At 33.0% G+C, this 22,305-nt stretch overlaps 2 protein-coding genes across 2 annotated transcripts in view; one reads left to right on the forward strand and one right to left on the reverse strand.

Moving 5' to 3' along the window:
* LOC107871095 (pectinesterase 1) overlaps positions 1-2,730 on the reverse strand; it is an 8,411-nt gene extending 5,681 nt beyond the window's left edge. Inside the window, exons 1-2 of the mRNA XM_016717893.2 lie at positions 2,388-2,730; positions 1,338-1,616 (exon numbers count right to left, since the gene is read on the reverse strand). Coding sequence (XP_016573379.1) covers positions 1,338-1,616; positions 2,388-2,606 — 498 coding nt within the window. The 5' untranslated portion in view covers positions 2,607-2,730. The remainder of the gene's footprint in view (positions 1-1,337; positions 1,617-2,387) is intronic.
* A 331-nt stretch (positions 2,731-3,061) lies between these two features.
* Positions 3,062-12,624, forward strand: LOC124898977 (pectinesterase 1-like). Its single transcript, XM_047413327.1, has 5 exons — positions 3,062-3,328; positions 4,149-4,427; positions 10,329-10,535; positions 11,179-11,420; positions 12,188-12,624. Exons 1-5 carry the CDS (start codon positions 3,113-3,115, stop codon positions 12,345-12,347), a joined length of 1,104 nt encoding a protein of 367 aa, XP_047269283.1. The 5' UTR covers positions 3,062-3,112; the 3' UTR covers positions 12,348-12,624.
* The last annotated feature ends 9,681 nt before the right edge of the window (positions 12,625-22,305 follow it).

The following is a 22,305-nucleotide window of genomic DNA, read 5'->3' on the forward strand; positions in this document are numbered from 1 at the left end:
TATTAACCAAGGGTCAACTGACCCGACCCAACTTGACTCATCATATCCAAATATATCAACTAAATATCTAGTAGGGTTTCTGAAATGAGAAACTAAGAAAATCCCTTTCATCTTCTTCCCTTTCCGCTGCATCTCCATGACTTTCTTTGTCAATGAACAACTTGAGCTGCTGCGTCTTCGGATCATCAATACCATCCCACTGGTGTTGTTGATAACCTCATCTAGTAAGCTTCCTAATTATTTTTCCTTTCTACTTCCTGTCTCTGTGTACCTGTTAACCATTTCTTTGTTCCAACTGAAATCTCCAGTATGTAGGTGAAATCTATCGTTTTGATGCTACAAAAGATGGATTCAGTCCATTGAGAAAAGATACATCCACCTGATAAGAAACCCTCTTTGAATTTGTTGAATCCACCTCCTAATCTTGCATATAACTTGCTCCTCCATTGATAATTAACGAAGGGAGGGAGATTATACAATGCCCGAACCCCCTGACAACTGGTAGATGTAAATTTCCTCAGGTACAAATCTTGAGAATCAGACCTCCGAACCCCCTGATCTACCGAGAGACTAAGATTGATGGTTGTACTCACTAAGATTGAGGAAGATATAGATGTTCTCGAAAAGCTTGAACAAGGTAAAAATATTCTAGGGCATCTGGTAAGCCACATATCCTAGCTATAATTTGTTATAAGTCATATATTTTCTTAAAATTAGTCATTGAATACAGTGAATAGTCTAACACCTATGTAAGTGCAATATTTCTTAAACGAGAAAAACATTCTTGAAGCAAGGGAGTCCCTGACTATATTGATCAAGTAAATCATTTGTTTTATGCAATTTCTGAAGCATTCATATCTTAAAAGAGTTAGGTTGAAAGATTATACAGAGATGGAGTTCTTGAACTATGAATTCCCACTGAAGCCTTTACTTCCACTGAATCCTCTGCTGTCTTTCTTTATCCGACCCATTTCTGTTTCCATTTCCCTCGTCGACCGCCTTCGCTACTTGATCCAGATGGGTTCTATTTTATAAGTATTTTTCTTATTGGTTAAACCGAAAACCGAACCGTTAAGAATCAATAACCGAAAAACCGAAAATCGATAAAAATTATCTTATTGGTTGGTTATTGGTTTTGCATATTTAAAAATCGAAAACCGATAAACCGAACCGATAACATACAAAACCGAACCGAACCGACCGATGCCCACCCCTACTTGACTAGAACAATATATATAAGATGATATTCATTCTAAATCAACTCGTTCTGAATCTTGAAATCATGATAACATTACTTTATTTTTATTTTAATTAGAAATAAAAGAAAGAATACATACCACAAAGTTGATATTAACAGCACTGAAGTATTCAGATTCTACTATCACAGTGGCACTATTGACTGTATTGTATTCTTTTGCAGTTCCATGAAATATAATATTTGGGACATTCTTAGGGTCTCCATATAATGTTATGAAAGGCTTTGTCCTCTCAATTGTGACTTTTTCTGTGTAATTTCCACCTCCAATCCAAATAATTACTCTTCTAGTATTCCCTGCTGGAATGCTATTGATGGCTTCTGTCAGTGTCTTGAAATCGCCACTTCCATCTGTCCTCACCTGTAGTTAGGTAAATTCAGAATTTAGAGTGGTAAATTTTAAATTCTATTAGAATTGACTTTTTTACACATATAATTAATAAATAACTTTGTCTTATTAATAAGATCATCACATATTTAGACATGATATCATAGGAGAAAATTTTTTTGAGTTCAAACCTCACCAACACCCTTTATTAGAGAAAGAATTTTTTCGAGCATGCACGTGAGGCAGATAAGTGTGGTAATAAAGTATATAAAAATTGTTCGGACATAAGGGGCGTGTTGATATATAATTAAATAAATAAAAGTATTACGGATATAGGCTCTCATTTATATACCAGAAAAATACATGATTAAAAATCATATGTGTCAGAGGTTATGGTTTTATGTCCCCCTTTATGTACAAGTTGTTTGTATCGATATACAAAGTAGGGGATAATGTTAAATTCATCACAATAGACGATATAGTTTTGGTGAATGGATCAAACACAAAAAGAAAATAAGAAAAACAAGCAAATATTTTTATTATGAATTAATCTATGAGAAAAAGAAATATGGTTGCGCACTTTAACATGTATATTATTGCACGCACAAGTCCATGATCAAATTTAATCGTCACCTATTATTAAATCAACGTACTTCGTCCTTAAAAATACCAGTTTCGCATGTGGAAGGCATCTTGAAGATTATAATATAAAATAAAACAATAAAATCTAAAATTCTCTCATAATTTAAATATTTAGATAAAACGTTCACAAGTTTCGACACAAATATGTGTAAAAAGAATAACCTTAATAATAGTTTTATTAGCCTCAGCAGCTATAAGGGCAGGATCCAAAGTGTCTTTTCTTGCATCTAATGGCTTAACATTTGCTTCAAACCAACTATTTAATTGTGATTTATCAGCTGGTATTGGGACTAAGTCATCACAAAATACTCCAATAATATTGAAAATAATAATAGTTATAATAATTGTCTCCACAACAAATATAATGTTTTTTCCAGCCATATTTTTTTTTGGTTTCTTGAAATGGAAAGTGGGTTTGGTTTTATTTTCTAAATTTGTTTAACAAGAGAAACTAGAGGTAGCACTCAAATTTGAATAAATAAATAACTTGATTGCGTAAATATATTTTTACACTATCAATATATATATATATATAGAATTAGAACGCAAGTGCTCGTAACCAAATTGTTATAAATTATAACAACCTTAAATAAAAACCATCTATTAACGTAGTACTCGTATTGCCTTCCAATACTTACCTATTAGCAAAACAAACCATGCAAAAAATTTCAAGAATTCAATAATATCCCATCATCCATATGCCCCTTTTTAGTGTTACCACATAGTTATTTTCTCTTTCCTTTATCTCTAAATTATCTCCCACTAATTTTAATTTAATATCTACCTCTAATTCCTCTTTCTTACTCTATAAATATCCACACTTAGTAAATTTGTATAGTAAAAATTAATAAAAACGTCAATTTCAATTCAAGAAATTAATCAAAAAAATGTCTAGACAAAACACAATTTTTGCTATTGAAACTATTGTTTTAACCATTCTTATTTTCATCCCCAGAGTTTTTTCTGATGATTTGGTACCAATTCCAGCTGATAAATCACAATTAAATAGTTGGTTTGATGCCAATGTTAAGCCAATAGATACAAGAAAGGGCACTTTGGACCCTGCCCTTGTAGCTGCTGAGGCTAATAAAACTATCATTAAGGTGACTTTTTACATATATTTTTTTAAATTTCTTTCCTCTTAGCTTATTCATAAATAAAGGGTAAGGTTGCGTACGGACCATCCTCTCCAAATTTTACTTGTAAAATTATACCGCATTGTTGTTGTTGTAGATTATTCATAAACATATTTCATGCTTCCATATTGCATTTTCGTCGATTGTTCCTTTCTGGATAGTTGTTTAGCAAATGGTCAATTCTCTTATTTCTGTTGAAATTTACCAAATTTAAGGTTGCGTTCTACATATTTTTTTTGAGTAAACTAAAAATCTTATGAGAAAATATTAGTCATGATACTTTAGACAACGTACAATCTAATATTTTGCCGGTCCAGGGGCTACATTTGCACGACGAATTTAAAAAAAGTAGGGACAAAATCTAAATAGTGGATTAAAAAATGGTCATTTAACGTAAATCTGTGATAGTTTCATTTTAGTTATTAAAAAAGACAGGCATTTTTATATATTTAAAAAATTAGTTTTAACCTTTCTGCTTTACCTTAATGACATGATTTGATCACTATATAAATGTTAATGTTAAGATAGAAATTTTATTTTTTTTCCTTTCTAAACTTCATGCACATTCAAACATAAACAACAACAAACCCATTGTACTCCCACATGCATTCAAACATCTTCAAGTAAAATAAAACGAAGAGAGAGTACTAGCTCTTTATTGTATTTTTTTTTCCGTATGATATAAATCAATATTTTTGTAAGAGTTTTCAATTTGAGATTAATGCCAACTTTAGTAGAATTTAAATTTACTGATTCTAAATTTTGAATTTACGTTTGAACGTTGAAGGTGAGGGTAGATGGAAGTGGTGATTTCAAGACACTAACAGAAGCCATTAACAGCATCCCAGCAGGGAATACAAGAAGAGTGATTATTTGGATTGGAGGTGGAAATTACACAGAAAAAGTCAAAATTGAAAGGTCAAAACCTTTCATAACATTATATGGAGACCCTAAAAATGTCCCAAATCTTATATTTCATGGAACTGCAAAAGAATATAACACTGTTGAAAGTGCCACATTGATTGTTGAATCTGAATACTTCAGTGCTGTTAATATCAACTTTGTGGTAAGTATTCTTGCTTCATTAGAAGAGAATTCAGGATCTAAAGTCAGCAGATTCATAATGAACATAATTTGAGTTGAGAACAATGAGTGCGCCGAAGATAAGAATTTGTGTTAGATTTCACCATTCTCTGAATGAGATCACAGGCTATGAGAGTTAGCTTGTTAGCAGAAATGAATAATTGGAGAGGAAAGTTTTGATGTATTATTCTGAAAACTGAAACTTTACATCAAAGAGTACATGTATATATACACCTTCTAGTTAGCTAACTAAATCACTCTAACTGCCTAGCTTGACAGCTGTCACCAACTACCTGAATAAAATATCTTTTAACAAACTTCCTAATGCTAATTACACGATGATCCTTGCGCAGCTATGTAATTCCATCTTTAATACTCCCCCTTAAACTATGAGTGCAAAGATATTGTGCACTCCTAGTTTGTATAACAATGTCTGATGCTGTGACTTAGCTAGTCCCTTTGTAAGTATATCTGCAAATTGCTCCTTGGTTGATATATATTTGGTTTCCACTTTCCCTGGTTGTATTTTCTCCCTGATAAAGTGACAATCAAGTTCTATGTGCTTGGTTCTTTTATGAAACACTGGGTTAGCAGCTATTTGCATAGCCGATCTGTTGTCACAATAGATAGTGACAGGAATATCTATATCAACTTTCAATGCTCTAAGTAGTTCTATTATCTAGACCACCTCAGCTATATAGTTTGACATGCTCCTGTATTCTGCCTCAGTTGAGCTCCTTGACACCACCCCTTGCTTCTTTGATTTCCATGAAATTAGAGAATCTCCTAGTTTAACTAGAAAACCAGATACAAATTTTCTTGTGTTTGGGCATGATGCCCAATTAGCATCACAAAATACAGTGAGTTTCTTATATATAAATAGTATGACAAATCCAGCCTATTTTTTACATATCTCACAACCTTTAAAGCAGCATTCCAGTGAGATTTCTTAGGTTGATTTAGAAATTGGCTCAATGTCTAGACAAAAAATGATATATCTGGTCTGGTAATAGTTAGATACAAAGAGTTTACCAATCAACCTCCTATACTTTCCAATATCTGTCAACAGTGGATCATCACTATTTTTGTTAACACATCATCGTATTCTTTGGTGGTAAGCTTTGTGTTAGGATCCAATGGAGTAGATACTGGTTTAGCTGCACTTAAACTAGTTTCTGAAATGATCTCCAATGAGTACTTCCTCTGATGCATAACAATGCCCTTCTCTGATCTAGAAAACTCAATGCCCAAGAAATATCTAAGTTCTCCCAAATCTTTGATCTTAAAGATCTTGTGAAGAACTACTTTAGTATTATTGATGCTAGTAAGATCATTCCCTGTGATTTAAATATCATCCACATAGACTAAAAGTATAATAAGAGCTGATCCAACCTTTTTAGTAAATAGTGAATAGTCCAACTGACTTTGAATAAAACCAAGGTTGATCAGTGCTGTAGTGAGTTTCACATTCCATTCTCTAGGGGCTTGTTTCAATCCATAAAGAGATTTGATGAGCCTGCACACTGGTTTCTCCCTCTGCTCAGCAAATCTTGTTGGAGCTTGAAATTCAGGAGGTAACTCCATATACACCTCATCATGGAGATCACCTTGAAGAAAGGCATTTGAGACATCTATTTGATGTACATGCCAATTGTTATCTGCAACAATTGCAAGGACTGACCTCACTGTAACTATCTTTAATACAAGAGAGAAGGTTTTCTGGTAGTCAAGACCTTCTTTCTGACTGAAACCTTTTACCACAAGTCTGGCTTTAAATCTCTCAATTGAACCATTATTGTTGTACTTGATTTTAAAGATTCACTTACAACCAACAACAGATCTACCAGCAAGTAAAGAAATAATTCTCCAGGTGTTATTTTCTTCTAGAGCTGAAATCTCAACCTTCATGGTAGATATCTATCTACGATCTAAACAAGCTGCCTTATAAGAAGTTGGTTTAATCTCATTTGATGTTATTGCAATAAAGGATTGATAGGCAGGAGAGAGATGTGCATAAGAAATAAACTCATCAATAGAGTAAGGTTTTGTGGAATGATCTGAGGCAATGACATAGTCCTTTTGCCAAATAGGTGGTCTTCTATCCCTTTGGGACTATCTAGTAGGAAGAACCATATCAAGAATGATGGGTGGAACAACTTGAGGAGCTGGAACCTGAGGTAATGATGGAGAAATCTCATCTGTCACTGGAGTAAGGATTGGTGGATCTTGAGGTATAAACATATTATCATCAGATTCAAAAGTAGAGAATAGGTGCCAAGAGGTAGAAAATGGTTGAGAGAAAGGGAACACATGTTCTCTGAAGATGACATCCCGACTGATAAAGAAACATTTATCTAGCAAATTATATAAGATGTATCCTTTGAAGGACTGACTATAGCCCATATGAACTGCTGGCACACCCCCTGGTTGAAACTTATCACCTCTAGGAATGGATGTTGTAAAACAAAGACAACTAATGACTCTGAGATATTAGAAAGAAGGCTTGACTTTGTGAAATACCTCATAGGGAGATAGACCTTTCAACACAGGAGAGGGTAATCTATTTATGATATAGGCAGCAGTTAAGACACAGTGTCTCCAAAATCTGAGAGGAATATGACCCTGAAATCTAGTTGCTCTAGCCACCTCCAATATGTGTCTATGCTTTCTTTCAGCAACTCTATTCTGTTGTGGAGTATGAATACAGGTTCTTTGATGGACAATCTCTAAGGACTTAAACAATTTACTATATTCATGATTTACAAATTCTGTACCGTTGTCTATTCTAATGATATGAACACAAGCTCCAAACTGAGTTTTGATCAAGATAAGAAAATCTTGAAGAACAACAAGAACATCACTTTTCAATTTGATTAGAAAAAGCCATAATATTCTGGAATAGTCATCAACAAGAGTGACAAAAAGTCTATTTCCATCATGAGTTGGAATTCTACATGGACCCCAAACATCAACATGAAGAAGTAGAAATGGACAAGTGGATCTAGAAGTACTAGAAGGAAATGAAAGTCTAGATTGTTTAGCTAGTGCACACACTGTACAATTATGAATATCTTGTATACTAAATTTAGAGGAAACAGGAAATAGATGAGACAACACAAAAGTGAAAGTGTGACAAAGTCTTTGGTGCCAAATCGTGAGTGGGACTGAGGTAGGATCAATAATATTTCGAACATGTAAAGACTTTGATGTAGTGAAAGGGCCTCTATTGGGAGCTTGAACAGGTAGAAGGTAGAGATCTTTATGCTCTTTACCAATCCCCTTCACCTGTCCACTGTAGAGGTCCTGTAAAATAAAGAAATTAGGAAAGAATAATAACCAACAATGTAAGGCTCTGGTTAGTTGAGAAACTGACAGAAGGTTAAATTTAAAATTAGGGATAAGTAGAACATTATGGAGGGTGGTATCCAAAGAGATGGAACAAGATCCAGTGTGTGTGGCATCAGTAAAAGTACCATTAGGCAATTGCACCTTATTTTGTGAGGGTGCAGTGTTCTTTAGGTTGGTAAGTATATGAGAGTGAGGTGTCATGTGGTTTTTGGCACCAGTGTCCACAATTCACTCAGTTGAGCTATGATCAACCATAAGTGCAGCAACAGAATTACCTATAGAATTCACCTGTGGTGCTGAGTCTGACAGCTTTGCATCTTTGTGAAGAAGATGTAGAATTTGATTGTATTGTTCTTTAGTAAAGCCTCCACCTGTACCTAAACCATACGAGCCATCTTTCTCACAGTCAGCTAAAGTATTATCACTTTCTTTAGAACCAGTGCTAGTACTGCATTCATCGCTTTCAAGTTTGCGACCAAACCTAGAAGTCCATTTCCCTTTATTAAATTTGGAATTTCTCCCATTACTCCCAAATTGATCATGAGTGTCAGCTCTGTGGTAGTGAGGAATGGAGGAAGAAGAGTGTGTGACTGCATTATGAGCAGTGTGAAAGTTACCTTGAGAGTGTCCAGGATGAGTCATATTTCCACCTTCTTCCTAAACCTTGAATCATTACGATAACCGACCAATTTATAACACACATCTCTTGTGTGACCTTTCATCTTGTAATAGTCACAAAAAGAATTATAATATCTATTTTACCTCTGTGCAGACACATTTCAAAGTGATAGCAAAGCAGTAATTTTATTAGTTTCAGTAGGCAATGTGTTTGACGAAATGCTTCTTTGATTTCCCTCTCAATTAACATAGAATACGCTCTATTGACAGAAGGAACAGGAATCATCATCAAAATTTGACCTCGAGCTTGCTCATATGAGTCATTAAGCCCTATTAGAAATTGAAAGAGCTTGAGAAGAAGCATAAAATCAACATAATCATGAGATTTCGGACAATCACAGCTAGGAACTGGTGCAATACTATCAAATTCCACCCATTTTTCTCTCAATTTAGAGAAATACACAGAGATAGTATCAGTACCTTAATGAATAGTTGCGATCTCTTTGTGCAGCTGAAAAACATGAAAACCGTTAATTTTATCAAACCGCTCCTTACGATTATTCCACACAACAGTAGAATAGGATGAGTAAACAATGCTGCTTAGGAGTTCCTTGTAGACACAGTTTGTTATCCATGAGAGAACAATCGCATTGCACCTTTCCCAGAGAGTTGCTAAATTTGAACCATAGTTTTTCTTTTTGTATGTTCCATCGATGAATCCAAGTTTGTTTCGACCTAGAATTGAAATTCGCATCGCACGACTCCACACAGAGTAATTCTCAGATCCAGTAAGTTGTAGAGAAATCAAAACAACACCATAATTATCACTTGGGCTAAAAAACAGAGGATGATTGGGGCATAGATTTTCAAGAAGTGTTGTCGACTGCCATTGCTAGGGCTCTCAATTTCGAAGCTTGTGAAATATGAAACAGAATCAATGAATCACCAAAGGTGATCGTGTGGCTCTGATACCATGTTAGATTTCACCATTGTTAGGCTCTGAATGAGATCACAGGCTATAAGAGTTAGCTTGTTAGCAAAAATGAATAAGTAGAGAGGAAAGTTTTGATGTATTATTCTGAAAACTGAAACTTTACATCAAAGAGTACATGTATATATACACCTTCTAGTTAGCTAACTAAATTACTCTAACTGCCTAACTTGACAGCTATCACCAAATACCTAAATAAAATATCTTCTAACAAACTTCCTAATGCTAATTACACGATGATCCTTGAGCAGCTATGTAATTCCATCTTCAATAATTTGAGAAGATAAAAGTGTGTTTTCTGATCTCTAATAGATTATATTTTTAGATAAGATTATCACATTAGAACATGTAGGGGTCCTAGGTTCAAGTCTCTGACCTATTATAAAAAAATAAAACATGTTGGGTCCGTACATAAAATATAATTATTTTGGTATGTGGGAGAGTGAGATTTAATTAAGAAAATAAAATTTTGTTCTATCCAGTTTAAACTCTTAAATAAGATAGTAATGTGATTCAAGAAGTTGGACCCACCACCCCATCCCACCCTAAAAGGGATAGACAATTTGCTAAAGCAAAAGGTGCTATTACGAAATTGGTTATCAAAGAGGAAAAAATCGGCCATATTAAAATTACTTTCTAAGAAATATAGTTTAATATCTAAAACTGTTCAACAATAATCGAACAAGTGGAAGATATTGGTTTGAAGCAGAAAATTTTGAGTAGAACAAAATTTAAACCTTGACTAGCTAAGCATGTTAGAATAAGAAGAATAGTTATAAACCCTATAGACCATCCCTATAGAGCCCCAATTGGTAGGAAAAAAAAAAAAATTCCTTGATTCGTTAGGTCTTCCAATATCAATAGTTTTTTTTTGGGCATAATGTTAAGTCTAATATATTTGATTCTTTATATAATTTTTGTGATTAGAATTCTGCACCACGACCAGATGGGAAAAGGGAATTGGCCCAAGCAGCAGCACTGAGGACAGGAGGAGATAAAGCATCATTGTATAACTGTAAAATGTTTGGATTTCAAGATACATTTTGTGATGATAGTGGCAAACATTTCTTTAAAGATTGTTATATTGAAGGCACTGTTGATTTCATCTTTGGCAATGGCAAATCCTTATATCTGGTAAACGAAAAATCAATTCTTTTTAATCTTTATTCATAATCCTTTTTTAATTGCTTAAGATCGATTCATGATTTAAACTTGATTTTTAGATAAGGATGACAAAATTAGCTCATGCAAATATGACTTGTCCAATTTGTTCAATTCTGAGCGAATGAATGACTCACTCATTTATTTACTCAATCTATTTTGACTCGTACGATTCAGCTCAACCAAAAGTTGGTGCTGATTTGGATTAAATAAATTACTTAAACAAATTCATGAAAATTCCAGACTCCACTTTGTGGTAATGTACTAGATTTGTTGTTGTTAAATTGATCCATGAAAAACTTTTTTTTTTTTCGATATGTTATTTGATCTTAATAATGAAAAGAAAATATTAGTCTTTGATAATTAAACAAACTATAAGAAGACTAAAAAAGAAAATTGGTAACTGAGTTGGGTGTATTGGGATATAACCTTTGTTCAACCTACTTGAGCCAACCTACTTGACCCAACTCATTTCAGCATGAATTAGCTTTGAGCCTATCTTTTATTAAATCAACTTATTTCACCCGTTCAAATTCAACTTAACATAACCTGATCATTTGAAGAACATACTTAATGAAATATTCTTTTATTCTATATTTTTTTTTGGAAAATACAGAACACAGAGTTACATGTAATTCCAGGGGATCCAATGGCAATGATAACAGCACATGCAAGGGGTGAAGCAAATGTAGATAGTGGATATTCATTTGTGCATTGTATGGTTACTGGTACTGGAAAAACTGCATACTTGGGAAGGGCATGGAAGCCTTTCTCTAGAGTTGTTTTTTCATATACTGATATGACTGATGTTGTTCACCCTGAAGGATGGTCTGATAATGGAAAACCCGAAAACGACAAGTAAGTCACTATCAACATATAAAATTAAATTAAATTTATTTTTTTATTGTTGGATTTTCTTGCATTCAGCAAGTATAGACTACAAAATGAAATATATATATAAAAATTAGTTATCAATATCATTGTTAATCTGTAACTAAATTGCTCTTACATACCTTTTTCTTTTTGGATAGTATGTACATGTCGATAAATAGAATCTTTGACGAACTTTATATTTAAGCTACAAAATTTATCTAGTGTCACCAACTCTTCTTTTTTCAGTACTATATATGACAAACAAATTAAAAAAAAGTTTGTAAGTGTAATATCTGTTACTAAATTGCTCTTACATACCTTTTTCTTTTTGGATAGTATGTACATGTCGATAAATAGAATCTTTGACGAACTTTATATTTAAGCTACAAAATTTATCTAGTGTCACCAACTCTTCTTTTTTCAGTACTATATATGACAAACAAATTAAAAAAAAGTTTGTAAGTGTAATATGCTCATATTGGTATTTCGGCCTCTATCTAAATTTATGTGATGTGTGTTTTATTTTAATATGTTCTACAAAAATAATATATTTTCATATTTAAAAATACTTTAATTTAAAACTTCTATGTTATTCTTAATAAAACAGTTGTATTCACATAAATATCTATTATTTATTTTAGATCATGAATAAAAAAAACTCTTTTGCTTTCAAATTCCATACTCAATATAAGTGCATCTATTTTTTTTTTAATACTATCAACACATAAAATGTAAATTATTATTATTTACAGATCAATATATTACGGGGAATATAACTGCAAAGGAGCAGGAGCAGCAATGGATCATAGAGTTGGATATGTGAAGAAATTAAGTGATGCAGAGGCAAAGCCTTTTATTTCCCTTGCCTATATTGAAGGCTCCAAGTGGCTCCTTCCTCCTGTGGCACTTTAAATTTTTGAAAACTAAAAGCACATATAATTAATGGTCCTAGCAATTTTTTGAGTTTATTTTCTTAATTTCTCAATTTTTGATGTAGCCCATCCCAATTAATATGGGATTGTGGTATAGTTTTGTTGTTTTCAATTTTTGGACCGGGCAGAGGCAGCTGATCTTGACTAGTTTGAGATAGAGATTTAGTTATTATTTTTATTCTTTGATGTAATTTTTTCAACTATCACGTAAAGAAAGTCAAGGTTTAGAAGTAAAGATAAAGTTCAACTGTTTTACATTTCTTTCTCCTCGTTGTGAAGTTATACCGTGAACACTGTTAGAACAATAATGATAATTATACAAGAAATTTAAAATAAAATTTGCTTGGCTTAGAGGCATGATAATACGCTTCTTGAAGATAGTTGGAGTTTCTCCCACGAGCAAACGGAAGAACAAGTGACAACTCTATCTTCGGGATTCAACTAAGCCACAAAACAAGTAGCATTCAAGAATGTTGCTCTTCTATTCTTGAATTGGTGATTTCACCATTTGATCAATGTCTCTCTAGTGTTTTCAAGGGGAAAGTCGTTTTGAGTGCTTGTCTTTTCAAACCAAAGAAAGCACTATTTATAGGATGAAAGTTTCATGCATGAGAAACATATTAATTAAGTAATAGTTAATAGGTTCATGTATGTTTTAAAATAAAAAATGTCATTCTTTTACGAACCTATAACGTAAAAGTTAATGAATAATGAATTTGTCAAATACATTTTCTTTGTAACTTAAAACTTATAAATAATGAATTTATCAAATTCATTTTCTTTGTAACTCAAAACTTTAAGTGATGCATTTGTTTCAAAACTAATTGAAACAGAACTCTTAAAAAATCTTTAACCGATGTATTTGTTTCAAAATTTATTGAAACATAAAATCAACATACACTGTCTATATACGACATATTCTCTAAGGCCATATGTCCGTAGATGCAAGATTCTTCAAAAAAAAAAAAAAGAAAAAAAGACAAACTAACTCAGAGAACTGGAGGCTAGGATCTTGGCTATATACCTTTTACAAGCTATTTGTATTAGTTGACTAAGTACAACTAATGGGCTTATGAAATATCAGTCATTAACAAGAATGCTAACAGAATGAACAGTAGCTATAACTAACTATATGAATAAATGGTAAAAATGGAATGCACAGTAAATTATTTTTTGAATAAACTTTAACTACAAGCTATTAATTCCTTTTAAGAGCTTGTTTATTTTTCTTGATCTTGCATCAACACCCTCGGTTGAAAAACATCATTGTCCTCAAGGATGGAAATGAGGAAACCTAGTTGCAACTCATTAAGATACTCTCAAGTAGCCTGATCATCTACATCAATGTCTAACCATTTGACAAGAACTTGGAAAACTGCCTTATTACCCCTCTTGACCATTCTTCTATCCAACACAACTTCAGGTGAGGGTCAATAGGGACTGGACATGTGTATAAATGGAGGCATCTTTTCAATTGTGAAACATGGAAGATATGATGGATAAGAACATCAATAGACAGCAATAATAATTTGTAAGCCACCTTAACAACCCTACCTAGAACTAAATGAGGGCCAAAATATTTAGCCGCCAGCTTGTTGAATTGCTTGGAGGACACGGAGACTTGCCTTTAGGTTAACACTTCAAATAGATCCAGTCACCCTTCATGAATTATTTATCTTTTTTTTTTATACATATCACTTATACTTTGGTGAGATCTGAAAAAGTGGAATTTGAACAACTCAATAATGGCTTCCCTTGCTTCTAAGACCTATCAATTATTTTTAGTTGAGCTTCACCAGCTAGATAGGGCAAATGTATAGGATTTTTTGACAATACAAAAGCACATAAGGGGAGCATCTGGTCGCAGTATGGTAGGTAGTATTATACCACTATTCAGCAAAGGGTAAATAAAAAACCCATTCGTGAGAGTTATTTGTGCAAAACCATATGAGGCATGTCTGCAATGTTCTATTCAAAACCTCTATTTGCCCATCAGTTTGAGGCTGGTAAGCAGTAAAGTGATGTAATTTAACACCCTAGAGCTGGAAAAGGTCTTGCCCAAAAGAACTCAAAAACACTAGATCCCTGTCCCTAACCAAAGCAGAAGGCATACCGTGAAGCTTAAAGATATTACCGAAGAAAACTTGAGCCACTATTTGAGTTGTATAAGGGTGTTGTAACCCTATAAGGTGGCCATACTTACTCAATTTGTCCACCACCACCAAGATAACATCTTTACCTTTAAACTTAGGTAATCCTTTTATAAAATCCAAGTTGATATCTATCCATACCCCATATGGAATAGGTAAAGGTTGAATAAGTCCAGGATAGGCAGACACATTGTATTTGTGTCTTTGACAAATAGCACACTTGCTAATGAAAAGTCTGATATCTTGAAATATAGATTTCTAGTAAAATTGAGATTGCATTCTTCTGATGGTAGCATCCATTCTTGAATAACCTCCCCTAGGAGTTGAATGCCACAATTAAATGATATTTTGCCTAAGTTGTACATCAGCTTCTACAACCAATTTGCCCTTCCATCTTAGTTGATAGTTGATCCATGTATAGGATTTTTGGGGATGAAGCTGCAATTTAGTAATCAGCCGTTTTATTATAGGATCAATAACCCAATACTGTTTAGTTTAAGCAAGTAAGGTATTATGAGGATTTAATAGGGATATAACTAGTAACTCAGCCGTTTGATTCCTGGAAAAGCATCAGCTGCCTTGTTGCCATGCCCCTTTTTGTATTGAATCGAAAAATCAAAAGCTATCAATTTATAGATGTCAACAACCTGAAATTCAGTATGAATGTTCTGATCAAACAAATATTTCAAGGCTTTTTGGTCAGTTCTAACTATCAAGTAATTGCTCAACAAGTAATCAGACCACTTAGGCAATAAAAGTATAAGAGCCAATAATTCTCTATCATACACACAGTCTTATGTTTATGAGCCAAAGATTTACTGATATAGGATATTGGATGACCTTGTTGCATCAAGAGAACACCAATACATATCCCACTTGCATCAGTATCAATAATAAACATATCACTATAGTTAATTAAGGCCAAAACTGGAGCAGTGACCAGTGCTTCTTTAAGCTTCTCAAATGCAGTAGTAGTTTTATCATTCCAAGTAAGGTAATATTTTTTCAATAGATCATTAAGAGGTTTTGTAATGACACAAAAGCCTCTAATAAATCTCTTGTAGTACTCTGCTAGGCTAAGAAACCCTCTTAATTATTTCACAGTGGTAGGTATCAACCAAGATTTAAAAACTTTAATTTTCTTAAGTCCAGTGGCTACACCATCAACACTAATAAAATGCCCTAAATGCTCTACTTCAGGCACCACAAAGCCACACTTATACCCCTTAGCATATAACTGATGATGATGCATGATGTCAAACACAACCTTCAAGTGCAGTATATGAGTTGGCATATCCTTGCAATATATCAGCATATCGTCTAAGAAGACCAAAAGTAATTTCCTTAATACTGGTTTGAAAGCAATATTTATGAGATACTGGAAGGAAAAAGGTGCATTAGTTAGCCCAAAAGGCATAACCAAAAACTCATATTACCCTTCATGAGTTTTAAATGTTGTTTTGTGTACATCTGCTTGTTCCATTCTTACCTGATGATATCTGGCCCTACGGTCAATCTCAGAGAACACTTCAGCTTGTCCCAACTCATCCAACAAGTTTTCTATTATGGGAATTAGAAACTTATTGTTCTGTAACACCCTGATAATTCAAGTTAAGATTAGACCATGCTTCAAGAATATATAAAGTCAAATATCATTATTTGGTAGTATGGGAAATGATTTATATATGTCTTAAGGCCACAAGTAACTCCTATCTCATAGCCAAATTGAAACATTTCTTATCGGTGATTTTCTTGCAAAGAATCTCCCTATAGACAACTTCAAACGATCATAACTCCTAGTTATGAAGTATTTTTAATATCAAGACCCAACAAATGAAAGGTCTTTGAGGCTTCTTTCCAACGCATTCAGTTTTGCCTTAATCCAATTCCGTAGCTAAGAGTTATGGTCATTTTAGTGAAGCACTATTCAACAATGAGATAGTACGAACGTAACCAAGATCGTGGTTAGATTTTACATACAATCCATTCATTTGCATGAAATAGCCTAAAAAATTTGAAAGTTGATAAATATACCTCCCAACCACGAAAGGGTACCACAATCTTGACGAGAAACCACGATCTTAGGCAGGGTTTTGGCTCCTAAGTTTATCCGAGTTAAGAATTCCAACCTACAAACCAAGGTACAATCGTGGGCGTTGACACCTAATTTTTGCCCTCCACCAAGTTTAATTTTGAGTTTCTTCGATTTTAAATAAAATTATAATATTTATTTTATTCAAATAAAAACTTTCCAAAATATTTATCTGGGTAATTTTGTCATTTTAAGTAATGATTATGTATTTTTATATTCGTATATATGAAATCGTATAATTTTGTTACTTAAATAATTATTTTACGAAAATTAAATTTTAATCAAGGTTTATCTTGAAAATTGATACAAATGGTTAAAACCTTGATGTGATGTCAAAATTATTCATTTTAGAAAAATATTTGTTTGATTTTATTGAATCAAGAAGTTTGGGATCGAATTAGTTGTTAATATATTTCAAATTATGTTTAAATTTAGTCAATTTTTAAATTGGACCTTAATTAAAATCAATTCGACTATAATTACAATACAATTGGTTAATTGAATTTTGATTAGGCTAAAATTTAAATATAACTATTTAAATTTTTAGTCACTAGCTATATAATAAATAGCCTAAAACCAATTTTCCTTTCAATTACAAACACAGCAGCCAAAAATCAGCCCACAAGCCAAACACCTCACCAGCCCAAGCTCATTTTTCTCCTTTTCTCTACAAAACAATAACAACAACTTCACCCAACACAAAGACCCGGATCTTAGTAGCCCAAAAGTACCCACCGACCTGGCCCAATTCCCCTTCTCCCTTTCTCTTAATCAACGTATAACAACAATAATATTGCATACAACTGCATCAACTCCAACGTACAACAGACACAATGGCAAAACATCGACAACAACACCCAATAACAATGGCTAATTCCAATGACTCGACCCGCGATGCAACAACTCAACCTTTTTGTAATTTTGAAATTCAAATTCGTAAGAAATAGTACGAAGTCCAGCTCACACCTTTATCCTTTAAGAAAATTTTTCTGAAAATACCGATATTACCCTTGAAGTTACTCCATTCCACATCGACCGGCCTCAAAAAGTTGATCCCAAAACACTCCGATAAGTACCACTACTGTTTTCATTTAAAAAAGGTTGGAGAGGTTGGATAGCGAAAATCCCCAAAAAGTGTGGGATTTTGCTATCCGAATAAGGATTTTGGTACCAAGAAATTTGATAAGACTCATTTGAGCTCGAATATCTAGGCTAAGAATCCAAGTTCATTTAGGTGGTGGCAAGAATTTCGACGAACTTAAAGTTCTGATTTACTGTCCCAAAAGAGGTAATCAGCTCATTCACTTCATTTTTGTTCTTTGATTGCTTCTGTTTCATTTCCTTTGTTCTGCGATTATTAAGACTGGTCTTGCCTGATTTTTGTTATGTGGATAAGGAGCATGTTTATAACGACGTAATTTTAAATAGTTCTATGATTGACTCTGGTAAACTGTAATCCTTTCCATTGTCCTGATAGATTAGTTCAAGTTGTTTTGACGATTATACTTGAATTTGCCCGAGACATCCTTGTTTGCTCAAAATATTTGTTCGTGGCTTGAAAAAAAAATGAGTGAGACAAATTTAGGCCGTGATTTTGGTTTAGTTTATAACAAATATGAGTGAGTATGCAACAATGGTTTTAAAAAGTATTATTTGGGATTGAAGTTTATTTCATCAAGGTCGTCATTCCGATTCTTATTTGGCACCAATGAAACAAATTTGAACTTGTTGCCTATCCGTCATTGCCCCTGTTTCGCTTGCTTTAATGTTTGTCTACTTGAAGATGACATTGTAATGTGGCCTTTTGTTTGTTTCTTAGATTCACACTTGGTCAAACAAAGTTGCTACCAAGCACTTGCAAGATCATTTGTTAGCTTTGTCAAATTTGGTTGGCAAAGTAGTGTGTTGATGTCATTGATGATATCAACGTAGGTTTGTTTTGTGCCTATAAATAGAGGCATTTCCACCCTCTTTGAAATATACCATTTAGAGAAGAACACCAACATTTGAAGATGATTTAGTTGTGTTTGTTTTCTTCTTTGTAGAGAGTATTTGTAAGAGAGTTTTATTGAGAAATACTTTGAGTGAACCTCTTCTTTGGAGTGATCTTTGTGAGGTTATTCTTTTGGGTATTTGGGCTATTAGAGTATTTAATTACTCTAATTTTGTACTCTCTTTTGTATCTTTGTACTCTTTTTGTTTCATTGGTGTTTAGTGAAGTTGCTTCTCTTTTGGTTGTGGACGTAGGTCAAGTTGACCGAACCATGTTAAATTTGTGCCTCCTTTATTTTCTCAACTTATCGTTATTATCGTTTTGTTATCGTCTTCAAACGATTACTTTGTTTAATTTCGCACTATCCGGGATTCTCGATCCTAACAGACATGATGAGGTTGTGTGTATAAAATTTGATCACCTATTGTCATTCATCAGCTTTGAAATAAGTGGCATTTCAAGCGCGCAACATTGATTGTGATTAGTTTTGTGTCTAAACTAATACATCTGTGTTTTGTTGTCAAAATTCATAAATCTGGTGAAGTTTCAACTAGCATAAGTGTAGTTTAAACTAGAATGATTCCTTCATCTGTTTGTTTACTTGGTTAAAGCATCCTCGTAATAATCTCCTTTATGTTTCCAAGACATTCGACCTATTTGTCTTGACAGATTTTCTTTGCTCTTTAGTCAATGCACTTTAAATATAAAATGTCTTTTTCAATAAATGATTCATAATCTGATTTTGGTATGAGTTGGTAAGGTAGTAATGCTCAGATTTAAGATAGTCATCCTTGTACACGTTTGTTTTGTCTAAGCTATGTAAGCATGAGTTCATCTTTCTAGATTGATTTAGTTAAAATGCATTACTACAAATATGATAATGAAGGTGTGTTTTGGCCATCGACTTCCTGGTTCCTATGCCTTGTTAATCATTTTCCAAAAACCTTCGTTTGACCTCATTTTCATTAGGAAATATTGCAAAATCTTGATGTGATTTAAAGTGATTGTTGGCCTCTTTCTTGCTTGCATTATTTTGTAAGAATGAGTACTAACTATTATTTCTCCTTTCTGGTAATACATGTGAACTATTGGGTCCATTTGGGCCCTCCCATCCTTCGTTCACATTCCCATTGGGCTCGAGTCCAACACATCGAGTCAAGCCTCCACCAGATTCAAAATGGACCAAAGTCAAGATCAAGGCAGTACAAAGATATATAACAAAGTTACATTGTATGCAAAGTTAGGAAGCTGCTATATAAGTTCAAAAGGAGCAAAACTGAGGGAAGGAAACTGATATACAAAGTTGCAAACCGAAATACAGTGTGTCTACAATAAAAACATGAAAATGAGAAGCTGGTATACAACTGAAAAGGGGCTAAAAAATTCACAAAAAGTAGGCCCAAAAATCTGGGCAAATGCTAATGGGCCAAATCAGAGGTCCAAATCTTAACTTCTCTTCTTTAGTTTATTATATAGTGAAGATTATATTTGATTTCTTGGTTGTGATGAACTCTTAAATTTGGCTGAATCAAATTAATTCCCTTTTGAATTGTCATTTCTATTTTATCTTTATATTTTTCTTTCTTTGTAATTCGTCACGTAGTCTAAATTCTTGAATTAATAAAATTAGGCTCTTTATGTTTTCCTTAAGATCAAGCCTTTTAGAAATTGAAATGACATTTTATTTATCAATGTGTTAGCTTAGTTTGTTTTAAGTTAAAGAGAATTCCAATCTTTCTGTTCGAGCCTTACTAATAGATAGTCTTTTATACCCAGAAGTTCAATGTTCCCTTCAACATAAAAAATAGATTTTCCTTATAAAAAATTGAAACCTTTTTATACTTGGCCAAAATTTCACAATTTTTTTATTTTCTTTCTAATTTATTTTATCAAATTGATGAAAGAATTGAGCTCAAGTACATCTTTCCTTTCGAGAGAATTTTTCCTCTATCTAACTAAACTAATTTGCACTTGAATAAAATGAATGCAATGCTTGCAAACGAATTCAAGATTTTACAAAATTAACCATATTTTTTAAAGCTAGTCAAATTATTCAAAATTGTATTTTAGTCAATCATTTTTTAATGGATGCTCTTGAGTGCCTTAAAACCTTCTCTAGGAGTTATTTGAATTTTTACCCTTTTTTTCTAATTTTAAAGATTTGTTTCTATTTTTAAGTCTTTAAAATATCTTTAGTTTTTCTTGATATTTTCTTAAAATATGAAGTGGCAACTTTGTAATTTCTTAAATTATTTTGAACTTTTTTTTAAGGTTTCAAAATAGTTTAAAAAGTCGAAAATAATGTTTTCAAAACCCTTCGATCCTAAAAGAGATAAAACAGAAATTAAATGTTGTCGGCTTGACGCGAATTGTGGCCTAAAGCCAACTTTATGAAGGCCCATAAATTTTGTTGATAAAATTATAAATATGTTTATTTGATTTCTTTTCTTTTTGTTTTATAGTGATGGTGTATATGCCATCTTGTACGTATATTGACTATTCATGTGACTACATGTTAGTGCTTATTATATAGTTTTTGAACTAGATGTTAGTTTTTGAACATCTATGTTTTAAAATATTGCATTAATCTAATCTTATTTAGCTTCAAAAATTAGTCAAATTAACTGTCGGGGCTAAAAGAACACATAAATTGAGATGGAAGAAATATTTATTTGAATAATATCTACTTGTTTCTAAATAAACTCTATAAAATTCCCAAAAAAGAAGCATAAATCTTGTTGTTTTTAAGAAGTAATGATACTAATTGCATAATATATATAATATAATATTAAATATTAATAAAAATATGAGGCCTTTAATTTGGGGGGATCTAAAGCCATGGCTTTAGTTGCTTCCTCCTTGAGCCGGCACTGATAAATTATTTGGGATTTTGTGGATGTCCCGACCCCTATTGTTCAATTTCAAATAAAATGTTGAAAATACGATGGTTTATTGGCACGTTAGGCGTTTGATGACTGTTTGTATTTCCAAACCCAAGTTGTCCACCTGGGAACCTGGTCCAAACCCACTCTAGACACCTAAGATAGAGCGAAAATTAAATTTCTTTTTTTTAGGCATGAGCCTGGGACGACTCAATACTTGAGGGGTTATTGGACCCAGTAGAAAATCGATCCTGCGTCTATTGACCACGAGTCAATCACAGACGAATCATACTTATGTGTTTAAGGAATTCTATGCCAATTAATATAAATTCATTATATTTTGGGGTGGGGGAGGGATCACCTCATTTTCTTTTGTATAGGTATGGATAAACCAATTCCCGTAAGACGATTCAAGGTAACGCTCAAGCCAGATGATTACTTTAAAAGATTGGTAGAAGTATACAAATTACAAATAGATACTGCATATGACGTGAGGTGGACAAAGCTAAGAAGGAGAAAACCAACGAAGGATTGTTTGGATGCTAGAGTTTTCTATTTTATCCCTTGCCGGGACTATTTTTCTCTCATGTTATTTTCCCTTCCTAAAAAAATTATACCTCATTTGTTACTTTATAGGCATTTATGAATGTTTCTATTTTTATCTCCTGCGTGGGACTATTTATTTCTCTTTGTTCAACTATTGTATCTCACTTGCTACTTTGTAGGCATCTATGCTCTCTTGAATATTTTTGATTTTTTTTTTTTGGATAATGGATTAGTTTTAAAAGACATATACTTCCTTCAAACTTGATAGGCTAACC

This window comes from Capsicum annuum, chromosome 5 (assembly GCF_002878395.1).
Source record: "Capsicum annuum cultivar UCD-10X-F1 chromosome 5, UCD10Xv1.1, whole genome shotgun sequence".
NCBI classification, from domain to species: domain Eukaryota; kingdom Viridiplantae; phylum Streptophyta; class Magnoliopsida; order Solanales; family Solanaceae; genus Capsicum; species Capsicum annuum.

Excerpts from the sequence above, each read along its gene's own strand:
- LOC124898977 (XM_047413327.1), top strand. The coding sequence starts at position 3,113 with ATGTCTAGACAAAACACAATTTTTGCTATTGAAACTATTGTTTTAACC. Across the intron at positions 3,329-4,148 it reads CTAATAAAACTATCATTAAG|GTGAGGGTAGATGGAAGTGG; the intron begins GTGACTTTTTAC and ends TGAACGTTGAAG. Across the intron at positions 10,536-11,178 it reads ATGGCAAATCCTTATATCTG|AACACAGAGTTACATGTAAT; the intron begins GTAAACGAAAAA and ends TGGAAAATACAG.